The sequence below is a fragment of the Stenella coeruleoalba genome (assembly GCF_951394435.1).
Source record: "Stenella coeruleoalba genome assembly, chromosome: 9".
Taxonomy (NCBI): Eukaryota; Metazoa; Chordata; class Mammalia; order Artiodactyla; family Delphinidae; genus Stenella; species Stenella coeruleoalba.
Genome location: NC_137155.1, coordinates 52,552,216 through 52,565,999, shown reverse-complemented (window position 1 = coordinate 52,565,999; position 13,784 = coordinate 52,552,216). Strand labels below are relative to the sequence as shown.

The 13,784-nt window shown below is 35.9% G+C and overlaps 1 protein-coding gene across 2 annotated transcripts in view; it reads left to right on the top strand.

The window, feature by feature from the left end:
• The window catches only part of ZNF804B (zinc finger protein 804B), a gene marked incomplete at its 3' end in the record, with an annotated part of 871,582 nt that overhangs the window by 785,310 nt on the left and 72,488 nt on the right, over positions 1-13,784 (top strand). The window contains exon 7 of one of the 2 annotated variants that reach the window (XR_013829743.1): positions 3,815-3,881. Coding sequence is in view for 1 of the 2 variants with exons in the window: in XM_079931429.1 (XP_079787555.1) it covers positions 3,815-3,958 (144 nt within the window). Of the gene's footprint in view, positions 1-3,814; positions 3,959-13,784 lie in introns of those variants that run through there. The other variant, XM_079931429.1, reaches the window with a different exon arrangement.

Below are 13,784 nucleotides of genomic sequence, written 5' to 3'. Positions count from 1 at the left end.
TTATTATAAATTTTATTCACTTTTAATTTTAAAAATTTACTGATACTGAGAATAGGTGGCTATTTACTCCTTTCATGTTTACTCCATATCTCAATATATTTAAAGACTGTAATTATTTCAGAGAGTAAATCTCACCTTAATTTGCCTTCAAAGCTATTTGACCAGTAAAAGTATCTTGTCATTAAACAAAAAGGCAAGAAATGCTGAGAACTTACAGCGTATCTAATGCTATGTGTGAAGAAGAGAGAGGGAGAAAAAATCTGACTTTTTCTTCAAATTATTCTTAACTAGTATGAACTAGGTAAATTCTATAACAACTTATGATTATCACTGTATTGCAATTTACAGTGTTTACCTGTTCATATGTAATTATCCCATGCTAGACTGTAAAACTCTGAGGTAGAGACCTAGTAAGAAACTGACGATTACAGGTTGCTTAACAAGAGGTTCTTGACTGTTTAAGTGCTTGATAATAGTGCGATGAATGTGTGGTTACATGAACGGATGAATGATTGAGTGGATGGGGCAGCGTGATACAATGGAAAGTGCGCCCCTGCTTTACTGTTAGCTGATTTTATTCAAATCACGAAATTGCTAAACATCAGTTGCCTCTTCTGCTAAATGGTAGAATTAGATAGACTACATGATTCCTCCCCTACTAGTCTGAGACCTTACCCTCCAGCCTCCTGGCACACAGAGATGGGCCAACTCAGCTCCATCTCCACAGGTCGTCCACTTTGACACTTCAGAACAAGTCTACCTTATGCTGAGTAATACCATGGACCACTGAGTTATAGTTCTTTTACTAAAAGTCAGCTCCAGCTCTAATCTCAGTTTTCAAGTTTCGCCAAAAATTCTTAAGGATTTTTGTCTTTCTTTTCCTCTCTGATTCCTCTATCCTTACCCAACTCGGCTTGTAGTCTCCTTTGCCTGATATTTCTACTCTCAGGCCTCAGTTTCCCCATTTCTATTCCCTAGTCACTGCTGTTGGGTCTATGCTTTTACTTCTGGCTTTGAGGGACACACTGGATTGTGAACTCTGTATGTTTTGCCCATGGCATTTATATCCCACCTGTGCATCCTTCCTCTCTTAATAAGGGGACTAGGATATGCTGTGGGAATATCATTTGTCCCTTATAGGGAAGAGAAACGGGTATATCAACACTATTTCCCGGCAAGAAAAATGAAGCAAGAAACGGGGCATGTAATTTAATCTGATGGCTTTGTAAAATGTAAACATTTGTAGGAGATGGTATATGACTAAAATGTTGGTAGAACTCTCATAACATTTTTCATTGAGAGTCATATATTATAATATCATAATTAAAGGGAGTTTTAGAGATAAAAATTGTTTAGATATAGATGCCAAGAGTAACTGGAAAAGCTCCACTCCTGGCCATTGAGCTATTGTCACAAAATCCTCTCCAAAATCTGGAATAATTAGAAAGCACATTTTTAGCTACAGATTCACCCTGAATTCTCAGTCACCACCCCTACTCCACTCCCAGTTAACATAGCTGAGGCAGAGTTGCTCAATATCCAAGGCACATGGCCAGTTTTCTGAGTCTGTTGTTCCTGGCTCATCATAAAGTAAGAACTATGGGTAAACCAAAGTAGTCCCTGTTCCAATCCAATCCCTGCAATTATACTGAGAAAGGGCATAACAAATTTCTAGTGAGAAAGACTGGATGAAAAATAATGGTTTCCCCTGATTCTAAGTGTACTGCATCAAAAGATATGCTCTACCTCAATGCTATACTGCTCCCTCAGTTATCAAGTGACTATATTATCTCCATTCGTTGAGCAACTGGGTTTTTGTCTTGAAATCGGTATCCACATTCTCATTACTGGATACATCCTGTCAAGTAGCTTTTATTTGCCTCATTAGCCTAGAATGTAACCACATTTCTACGTCAACTCTCTTAGATAAGCAATCCAGATATTTTGTCTAGTTTGATCTTTGTTAATGTTACTTCCTTTCTGCTTCTTGCCATGTGTTTTAGACACTTACATTTGGGCTTGAATCATTATGTTCCATGTCTGAATTAATTGCCCCATCACTTCTCCCAACCCTGTAGAATCTGCCTAAATTCCCTGTGTTTGCTTTCTTGTCTGGGTAGTGATAGCCCTATGATTTAGGTTTATGGCCTAAGTTCTTTTTATAGAAGGTTAGTCATTTTGGAGAAACAAAGCTGAAATCCATTCTTTATTTTGTTCACCCATTCTTTATGCATATTTATTTGGTATCCTCTAAGTGCCAGTCATTCTTTTATTTAGGCCTTGGGATAATAGAGAAGAACTTACAGAATGATAGGAAGCATGAATATGTAAGCCAGCATTATCTATTAATTTATGTAATGCATATTAAATAAGCACCTATTCTGGGCTAGACAATACGTTTGGCACCGTGGACACAAAAATGAATAAAACAGTTCCTGCCTTCAAAAGATTTATGGGAGCCTTAGACATGAAAACAAATCTTTTAATATCATGTGGCATGTCTGCTAATAGAATTAAAGAGGGTAACATGGGAGCATGGATTGATATAAATGACACTGATGAGGTAGGAAGGAGCTTGTATGGTATATTAAGGGGATTGGCCTTAAAGGGAGATGGTAAAGCACAGCTGTTTACTAACAAAGGAGGTAGGCATTGGTTATTTGAATTCAAATCCTTTCTGCACTTGGTAACTCAGGGACCACAAGTGTGTGATCTCTCTGAGTGCTGGTTGATGCATGTGTAAATTGTAGATTAAAATAGAACTTATTTTTATAGGGTCGTTGTGAGGAACAAATGAGATAATTCACATACTTAACCTAATACCTGGCACATTGTTTGTGCTCAATAAGCATTTGTCACTATTATCCTATAGGCAATGAGAGAATTCAGGCGGATTTTAAGCAGGAGGATGATATGGCCAAAGTTCTGTTTGAGATAGAGCATAGTCAAAATTGTAAGCGTAATAATTTTGAAAACTGTGCAGTACACTCATTGGCAATGTCTAGTAGGAGCTGATGCTTGTGGGAGAAGCTTAGGCTGGAGGTAGAGATTAAGGATAAATAAGGCTCTAACTATAGTATGAATGGGGTCACTCAGGGAGAGTGTGTAGAGTGGATAATTCAGTTGGCCGAAGATGGAATTGTGTAGAATCCAAAAAATGTAAGGGGTAATATCAAAGAAAGAAATGTCCATGAAGAAGACAAAGTAGGGATGATCATAGATGTGTTTAGTAATAAGCAACATAATGGAGGCTTTCTCCTCCTTGAAATGTCATGGAAAATGATTCCCAGAGGGGGCAAAGAGCTGGGTATTGGGAAAGGAGTAGAAGCTCACCAATTTAATAAGGTGGGAAAGGCACTGTGTGCAGAGAGAATAGTAAGTCCCAACACATGATCTCAGGGAGGCTAAAAGTGAGCAGTAGGTGAACAATACAAAACAATGCAATCAGTGCCCCAATAAAATATTGTCGTGGAGAGGTCTTACAGTGTTTCAGATGGGCTATTGGATAGGCAGAGGAAATGGGGATGAGTATTCCAGCAGAACCACACCTGGAAATGGATGGCAAGAAGAAGAATGAGTAATGACCATACTGCAGCTGAGGGCTCCTTTATAATAAGTCATTGTGTGTTTATTGATAAGTTAGGGATAAGGCTAAGCTGAAAGTTGCTTCCACAGTGCCATGAATTTCTGAAATGTAATGTGACTAACCATATCCTTTTAGTCACAGTAAAATTAAATACCAACTTGATTAATATGAGATCTGATTATGCTATTAGAGAGAAATGTAACCAACATTTTTGCCTTTTTTTTTAAGGATTTTCCAGAAAAGGAGAAGTCCACAGCAAAGGCCCTGGAAGATGTAAAGGCAAACTTTTACTGTGAATTATGTGACAAGCAGTACCACAAACACCAGGAGTTTGACAATCATATTAATTCTTATGATCATGCTCATAAGCAGGTAAGTCGAAGTGGGAAATAGCCTTCATATTCCTAGATTTATACCTTCAGAACACAATATATGCAACTGGCCTTATTTATCCTTGTCTAAGATGCTGAGGTAAAACCATTTTATACCTTTTTTTTCTTGAAGGTTGTGTTTTCTGTTTAAATATTGGGTGAAATACTTTTTCCTAGAAGGAATGTAAAACTGTAGGTTAACTTACAGATGATCCAAGGGTAGATTGACATTTATTTTAGAGTTATGTATGTGGGGGAACCAGGACCCATTAAAAATAAGGCCAGATTCAAAACCACCTAGCTACTTAGTGGGAGAACTAGAACACTGGACTAGTACTGGGACAGAATCTATCATAGAGTTCTTTCAAGAGTTCCAAGGTATAGGGAATACTAAGTCTTTGGGGAAAAAATTTTCAATATAAGGTTACATTTTCCCAAGAATACCCTCTTAGGAGGGTCAAAATGATTACTTAATAAATGAACCATCGCAAACAAAGAAAATCTTGACAAAGGCAAAGTTGAGGGGTAATGGCAGGTATAAACACTTCACATTTCATTTTCTTTTTCTACACATGGAAGCTAAGATTCTCTATTTCTATCTGTCTGTGAAAGAGGAGGTTATTGTTCTCATCTGTTAAATTTTATCCTTGCCGCATGAGGTATGAGAATACTAGCCTTTTAGGAATTAGGAGTGTTAAATACCACTAAGAAAGAAATTCCACATGGCCAGAGGATTATTGCTAAGAGCTGAGAAGGTGCACACTCCTAATATCTTTGAATATATGAGTAAGTCTCGTATATTCTAGACCTAGAATGTTTATTCAGAGTGAACAGCAATAAAGGTTTTGACTAGCATCACTAATATTTATTGAGCACATATAAAATATATGGCTTTGGGAGATGCAAGACACAATTTCTAACTTTAAAGATACAGCATGCATATATAATTGACTGGATGTCTCTGACAAGAGCAAGAACAATGGGATGAATTGTTTAGGACTATGATTCCCAAATCTTAGTGTGCATAATCATCACTTCGCAACCTGTTAATAATGCAGATTTCCAGATTCTCCTTTAGATATTCTAATTCAATAGTTCTAAGATGGAGCACAGGAGCTTGTATTTTGAAATGACACAAAATAGAATTTTTCAATCATAAATAAAAATGAACTATGTGGCTACTATCCAACTCCAATAGCAATCAGTCTTGTTTCATTTATAGCACCACCACTCACTTCCCCACCCCTGCTACCACCGTGCATTATTTTGAAGCAAATTCCAAACATTGTATCATTTCATCTGAAAGTATTTCAGGATGAATAATGATGCTTAAACAACATAGCCATCATCATACCTAAAAATTAACAATATCTTGGTATCAGTGGGTGGTCTTGTTTTCTCATTTGTCTAATAAATGATTTATAAATTTGGGTTTGTTGAAATCAGGATCCAAACCTATCATACTTTTGGTTGACACATCTTTAAGTTTCTTTTAATATATATTTAAACTATGGGTTTTTCACTCCCTCTTTAAATTTTACTCCTTGCAATTTATTTGTTGAAAAACTGTATTGTTTCACAAATTTGAGATTTTACTGAATACAACCCAGTGTTGTCTTTGCACGTTTTCTGTCTTCTATATTTCCTTTAAACTTGCTGTTACAGATAAAATCTGGTCAAATGCAGGTTAACATTTTTTTCTTGGTAAAAATATATTAGAGGGTGTGTTGTGTCTTTCCATAAGGAGGTGTATGATGTCTAGTTTTCTTTCTTTTTATGACTTGAAGTTTGATCAGTGGGTTCAGATACTATTGCCTTGATCCATCCATCATTAAGTACCCCACCAACCTTTTTCCACTAATAGTTCTTGTATCCATAGATGATCATTTGCTTAAACCTATTACTTCATTTGGAGTTGTAAAATGATGATTCTAATTCTATCATCCTTTTGTCATTTATTAGATAGAATATGTCTATAACGGCAAACTTCCCAAAAGTATCACCTAACGTGAATTTTATGTAGGAGTGCTTCAGGCTGCATATTAAAAAAAAGTCACTCTGGAGATTCAGAGAAATAAGTGACCACAGAATGTCTCAGGGGATAGTGACATTTGACCTGTGCTTTAAGTGTGCATGTGTAAATGTTGAAAAAGAGGCTCAAGATGGGATGGAATTCTTGAAAGTGGAAACACAAGGAACTAAGGTGAGGAAATGGAGGGGTATGAGGCCTCTTTTGAAAACAGTAGAAAGTATTAGACTACCAGAGGGTGAATTCACCACCCTCTACAGCCTGCCTTTCACTCTGCAATTCTGCCTCATCAATTTCCCTTTTTATCACTTTCCTCAATCTTATTTCCATTGGCTTTCCAACATGTTGATAAAACTACCTTTCCTCAACCTTTATATTCCATCTATTTGCCCATTTCTGTCTTTCTTTAGGCTTACTAACACTCTAAGATTCCTAGGCATACTCGTTGTTCAAACAGTGGTTGAGTTTCCACTATGTGCTACTGTGCTTACTAACATTCTAAGATTCCTAGGCATACTCCTTGTTCAAACAGTGATTGAGTTTCCACTATGTGCTACTGTGCTGGCTGTTGAAAGCGGACAAATTTAATCCCTAATTTCAGGGAGCCTGTAATCTGACTGGGGAACCTGTAATCTACCTAATCAATCTGTAAAATACATTGATTCAAATATTGTAGAATTTGTATATCAAGGATACTAAGAGAACATATAAAAATTATTTAAGAATGAAAAGATGACAGGTGAACTAGAAGTCCTAAAGAATGAATTATAAGTTAGCTATGTTAACCAAGAATGGAAAGTCCATTATGGTAGAAAACCTATATCAAGGCATGGGAGCCTGTATCAAGCATAACCCAGAGAAGCTGCAAAAGATTCGCTGTGATCACTAACGTCACCATCAGTCTCTTGGAGAGCTCTTTAAAAATCTTTGAAACTGTCCCTCATTCCTCCCATTCTTCTCTTGCAATAGACCTTGTTCTCATTCTTCCTTTTGCATTCTCTTTTCACCATTCATGTTTAATATCACTCCTGATTTTTTGCTAGGGCCTTCTAACTGGACTCCCTGCCTCCAGTATTTTCCCTTCTCCACACCAACCTATCCATTTTCAGCCAGATTGATCCTCCCGAACTACCATATTTATTCTATCACTCCCCTCCTTGGAAAGCATCAATGGCTGCTGGCTGACTTTTAAAAAACTCTGAATTACGTAGTCTGTCATTCAAAATGTCCACAGTTTGGCTCGGGCATCCATTTCCAGATTTATCTCCTGCAACCCCAGAATTTCCTTATAGTTTCTTAAAAGATTCATTATGCTTTCCCACCTGCTCTTATTGGCTCATAATCTTCCCTCTGTCTGGGATGCCTGGGGGCTGTATTTCAACATATACTTCAGTAGATTTAATACATAGACTGACAACTTATATCCAGATATAAAAAAAGCTGAGATCTCATGCTAAGCCGATTTAACAGCGTTTTCCAAATTCCTTTTGATCAACACATTCATATTGTACAGAATTTTGTACATGCTGCCCACTTTGGGAAACACTGGAATAATTAAATTTGCCATAGACCTCATAAAACTGCTTTCTTAGATAAATGTTGAAATACTTCCATCTAAAGATTTATTTGGGCCCAAAATATTTTGAAAATTACCTGAATTCTAAATGAAGCTGAGTTTACAATTTGCCTTTTAAATGAAACTGAATTTTATGTACAAGAAATAGGAAATATGCACTGAAGTAAAATATGCAAAATCTTTTTTTTTTTTCCCCCAAATCCCAAAGCTAAATATTTCTACTTGGTTCTTGCTGGGGATTTGGATGAGAGTATTTTCTGGCCTAAATAATATGAACAGTTGCCTTAATTTTATTTTCCATGTGGATTCAGAGTAAATATCTGGCCTCTTGTGCTGAACTTCCAACAATATGGTCTTTTGGTACACTTAGAAGTGAATCCAAATTCACATGGAATTAATTCTATTACTCATTAATGAATAGTTTAGAACTAGAAACAGGGTAACCTGCATTACCTCTCTACCTCCTCTCATTTATAATTACTCAGGATCCTTCATTTTAATAAGTGATTTCTAAAGCTTTTGTGTTACCTTGTATCTAAATTGCAGTCCTATGTTTATTTTATTGCAAAGCTTGTATTATTTACAGATTTATTGTAATTCTAGAGAAGTAAGCTAATATATAATTTTAAATAATAAAGTAAAATAATCTGGGATTCATAGCTTTAAAGTAATTCCATTGGACATTTAATAATGTTTTCTATAATTTAATAAAACTTGAGATATGTTTCTTGTAGAAAAAGTTTATCAGTAACAAAGCTGATTTTTTTCTGTTTCTTCAACAAGGAAAAATTGAATTTCCAGTTTTGACAGCCACATTCTATACCTAACTCATGTTTTTGGAAATAACTCGATTGTTTTAGCTATTGCCTGGAACTTTTAAAAATTCTGTGTAAATGTTGAGCATTATTACTAAAGCAATTTGAACATGTATACAAATTACAATAAAGAGAGTTGTATTGGATAAAGAGAGTACTGTAACTATTAATATAGCTAACATGTCAGTAACAATTAATTACTTCTGAGACTACCAAGTCATAATCCCTTTCTTGGGACTATTAGCTGCTAATGCATAATATTGAAACAAATAATACACATCCTCACAAGCAGCACAAGTCTCTCCTGCCCCAGAGACATACTGGCTCATCTCAGCTTAGAAAAAACAAATGAACCGGATCCCCGTACAATTAACCCATAAAAATACCTTCAATAATAAAAAACAAATCCACTTTCAGATCCTCCACATGTGACACTTAATCCTCCTAATCTTCGTTTGCTTCACAATAGAATTTATTTTCACTCTGGAGGAGCTGTTCACTTCTCAAGCCTGGATTTGAACTCCAACTGATTCATTCTTAAAATGTTATTTTGAATTCTCCCCATCTCTACCTGCTCAAGATAAAATAAACAAAACAGAATTATCTTTTGTCATCTTGACGCCAAAGGGAAAACATTCCCAAAGCTGATAATTGAATTTAATCCAGTTATTCTTGCTTTGTTCCTACAATTTGATTTATATTTTATCCAAAGACTGCCCAATGATACATTTCAGCATAGTATATTTAAGCTACTAGTCATCTTAATATGGCAACAGGATTTAAAAGTATAGTTAATTTGTAGGCTTGGCAAGATTGAAGAAGAAATATAGACTAGAGTGTCTAGAATGAACACTGAGAACCATAAATGTTGGTAAAATAGAATAATACTTATTTCCTGCTGTATTTTGTATTCCATAAACCCAGGTTTCTGGTAGATTTTATATTTCTATATCTGCGCCACCACCCTCCCCCAAGAATTACCCAGCAGTAATTGGAAACTCTATTAGCAAAGAAGTACAAAAGAACCAAAACTGATCTTAGCTTCTGAATCATAATTCACCTCTTCTAAAATACTGCTTTCACCCTGGCTAAGAGACCTTTTGATCTCAAGGTGAGCTCCCAACTGAAAAATAAATTAAAAATATATGTTCTTGTTCTTTCTGTTTTTCAGATGTGCTAAGTGATTTCCTGCCTTAGTGTGTTTGCCATATCTCTTTCTTCCAGAGCTGTTTTTTCAGATGACTTTCAACTTTCTGATTCCTCTTTTCATTTGTGTCTTAGCTCAATGTCATCTCTTCTGTAGGATCTTTCCTTTGCATTCTAACTCAAGTTAGAATGTTGCCACTTCTCCAGATAATACCCTATTGGCACTGTCAGTGGTGGTTGGAGTCAGGCTACACTGGCTCTCCAGAGCCAACTGTTTAATATTCAAAAAATTTGTGAGCTGGTTCTTAAGCCACTGGTAGATTGAAATCAGCCACGATGGGAGATCCACACACACTACAAATAGGGCTTTGTATGTTTCATTTGATTTTTCCAGAGTTGATATACCAGCACACCATACTGACCCTGCTACTCTGTCCTTTGTCAATATATTCTACCATCATTGACTAATCACTTCTTTTTTCCTTTATTGAGATATAATTGACATATATCACCATGTAGGTTTCAGGTTACAGCATGATGATTTTTTTAATTTACCATTTTAATTGTTTAAAAATGTACAATTCAGTGATTTTTGGCATATTCCCAATTTATTTACATATATCATGAAGTGATAATTATGGTAGGTGTTGAGTTATTTGTTTTTGTACTGAGTTGTATGAGTTCTTTATATATTTTGGATATTAACCCTTTATCAGATATATAACGATAATATTTTTCCCCTTTCATAGGTTATCTTTTCACTTTGTTGCTGGTTGGGATTACTACTTGGGCACTGTAGGTCTGAACTCAGTCTGCCAAGATCCAAGTGTCGTTAAGACCCCTCACCCCAATTCTCTGTCCCCATGGTTGAGCCCTGAAGATTCCCTTGCAATCTGGGGCAAGATCAGAGTAGGGGCTCCCACAAAGTGACCCACAATGCTGGGGGTAGGGATTGGTTGTCCGCCCTGGGTTTTCTTTGCTCATTGGAGAAACTGGAGGCTGAAGGGAGACCTCTCCATGTGATGCTGCACTGGCCTGGGGGAGGGACAATGCAATCAATGTGTAACTTCTTCTCTCACCTTCTGATTTAGTGTCGTGGTCTCTGTGGTGCAAGGGGTGCTTTAGCCTCACCCCTGTGTTGTAGGATTTTCTCAGTGATGTCTTATTCTTGAATAGTTATTAGTTGTTCTTCTCCTGAGGGGAAACAAAGTCAGCAATCACCTATGTCACCATCTTGGTGATGTCACTCCTTAATCACTTCTTAGGTAGTTAGAGTGAATACTATAATGAGCAAAATTAGCTCTCTAATCCCAAGTTCTTTATAATTATTGAGCAAAGGCTGTCATGAAAACACATTTTTATAATTTAAGAAAATACTTGAGCCCATATTAATGCTGAAGTAGTGTTCCACTTGAAGAATTTTAGACTTTACTCTATGGGAAATTGCTAGTCTTCATGGGCTTTTAAGCAAGCAAATGATATTATCAGATTTGTGATTTAGAAGAAAAAACCTAGAAGTAGTTTAAGGGTTGGAACACAAGGAAGAGAGCTTGGCTCTGCCGTCAGATGGGAGCCTAAGAGCCCAAGAGATATGACTGAAATATTTACAGCAGTGACAAGGAGAGGAAAGGAGAGGGGTACATTCAGAAGACTGTCAATGACTTACAACATATGAACACATGGTCTACCTCACTTGTAATCATATAAATACAAACTTGAAGAGTTTTTCAAAAAAATGGTGTCAAATATGAAAAAAGAATACTACCCAGTGTTGACAAGATGTGAGATAATAGATACGGTTAAACATTGCTTGTGGTGATATAAATTGTCTCAATTTTTTGATGTTCAGCTTTGGATTACTTATCAAAGACTTAAAATGTGAATTTTTCCTATGAACAATTCCATCTGGCATGTATTCTAGAAAAATAATCACATTAATTCCAAAGATTTATACATGAAGATATTTAAAATAGAAAAATACCAGAAGCAATCTAAACATACAATGAAAATAAAGTGGCTAAATTATGATGCACATAAACTGAAATACTGTGTAAAAGTTAAATTACATTTTGGATCTATCTATCTATCTATATGTCTATATATCTATATATATATATATATATTTTTTTTTTTTTTTTTTTTTTTTTTTTTTTGCGGTATGCAGCCCTCTCACTGTTGTGGCCTCTCCCGTTGTGGAGCACAGGCTCCGGACGCGCAGGCTCAGCGGCCATGGCTCACAGGCCCAGCGCTCCGTGGCATGTGGGATCTTCCTGGACCGGGGCATGAACCCACGTCCCCTGCATTGGCAGGCAGATTCTCAACCACTGTGCCACCAGGGAAGCCCTGGATCTATATTTCATACAAAATTAATTCTTAAAAGGAATGCTTAGATACTTGTTTATATTAAAAATTAAGGAATATATAAGTATGGAACATTAAGTAATAGCATTTAATTACAATTTGGTCCATATCTTTTTAGATAAGTTTCTAAATACTTATTATCAAGTCATAAACTCTTGTATAAAACATAAACATAAAATGTGATTATACTATACACATTATTCTGCCTTCATGTTTTCACTTATACCTTGTCAGTCCATAGGGATTTGTATTTTATTGTGTTAAGTCAATGATCAGAATTTATGTCACTGTGACTTGTAGTTTTTTTTTTTATGTGACCCTCATAAGGTACTGTGATTACTTTATAATTATATTTTCTTTCTTGTATACCTATTTTTTCCTGGAGTTAGAAACTACTTTATTTTTATATTTGCTCAATTTTTTAAAACCACTGCCTATTTCTAATTCATCTCTGAACTATTTACCATACATAAGAAAAAAGTCTGATTCAAACATCAAATTCAAAACATCAGATAAATGAAATAATAGATCAGTCCTTGTCCAGCCCCTCCCTCTTCTGGTGAAGTCCTAGGTCTTTCTGCTCCAGTGTTACCCGGTTGCCTTCCAGACCTGCTGCACAGCTGTTATTTTGGGACTTCTCTTTATCATCATCCTATGAATGCTTTTGTTTCTCTCTTAGGCTGTAGTCCTTGTTTCCTTGATCTCATGATTTCCTATATCTTATTTTATTCCTCCTTTTGGTGGAACCTATTTTCCCAAAGCTTCCTAAGGAAGAATACACACAAGGTAAAATTTGGGAGCCCTTGTCTGTCAGTAAATATAAATGCATTTATTCTGTGCTCACATTTTATTTATTTTTCAACTGGGTTTTAGCCTTTAGTGTTGCTGTTGAAAAGTTGTATATGTCATTTTGGCTCTTAATCCTTCTTTTCAGAAACTTTTAGACTTTCCTCTTCATCGTTTCATTTTATAATGATGAAATGTTATAAAAAGAATTGAGGACAGTCTCAGAGACCTCTGGGACAAAATTAAATGCACCAACATTTGAATTATAGGGGTCCCAGAAGAAGAGAAAAACAAAGGGTCTGAGAAAATATTTGAAGAGATTATAATTGAAAATATCCCTAATACGGGAAAGGAAATAGTCAGTCAAGTCCAGGAAACACAGAGAGTCCCATACAGGATAAATCTAAGTAGAAACACGCCAAGACACATATTAATCAAACTGTCAAAAATTAGACAAAGAAAAAATATTAAAAGCAGCAGGGGAAAAGCAACAAAAAAATGTACAAGGGAATCCCCATAATGTTAACAGCTGATCTTTCAGCAGAAATTCTGAAGGAGAGAAGGAAGTGGCATGACATATTTAAAAGGATGAAAGGGAAAAAACTACAACCAAGATTACTCAACAAGGGTCTCATTAGGATTCAATGGAGAATAAAATCTTTACAGACAAGCAAAAGCTAACAGAATTCAGCACCAGCAAACCAGCTTTACAACAAATGCTAAAGGAACTTCTCTAGACAGAAAACACAAGAGAAGGAAAAGACCTACAATAAAAAACCCTATGAAACTATGAAAATGAAACTATGAAAATGAAATGAAACTATGAAAATGGTAATCGGAACATACATATTGATAATTACCTTAAATGTAAATGGATTAAATGCTCTAACCAAAAGGCACAGACTGGCTGAATGGATACAACAACAAGACCCGTATATATGCTGTCTACAAGAGACCCACTTCATACCTAGGGACACATACAGACTGAAAGTGAGGGGATGGAAAAAGATATTCCATGCAAATGGATATCAACAGAAAGCTGGAGTAGCAAAACTCATATCAGACAAAACAGACTTCAAAATAAAGACATTTACAAGGGACAAAGAAGAACACT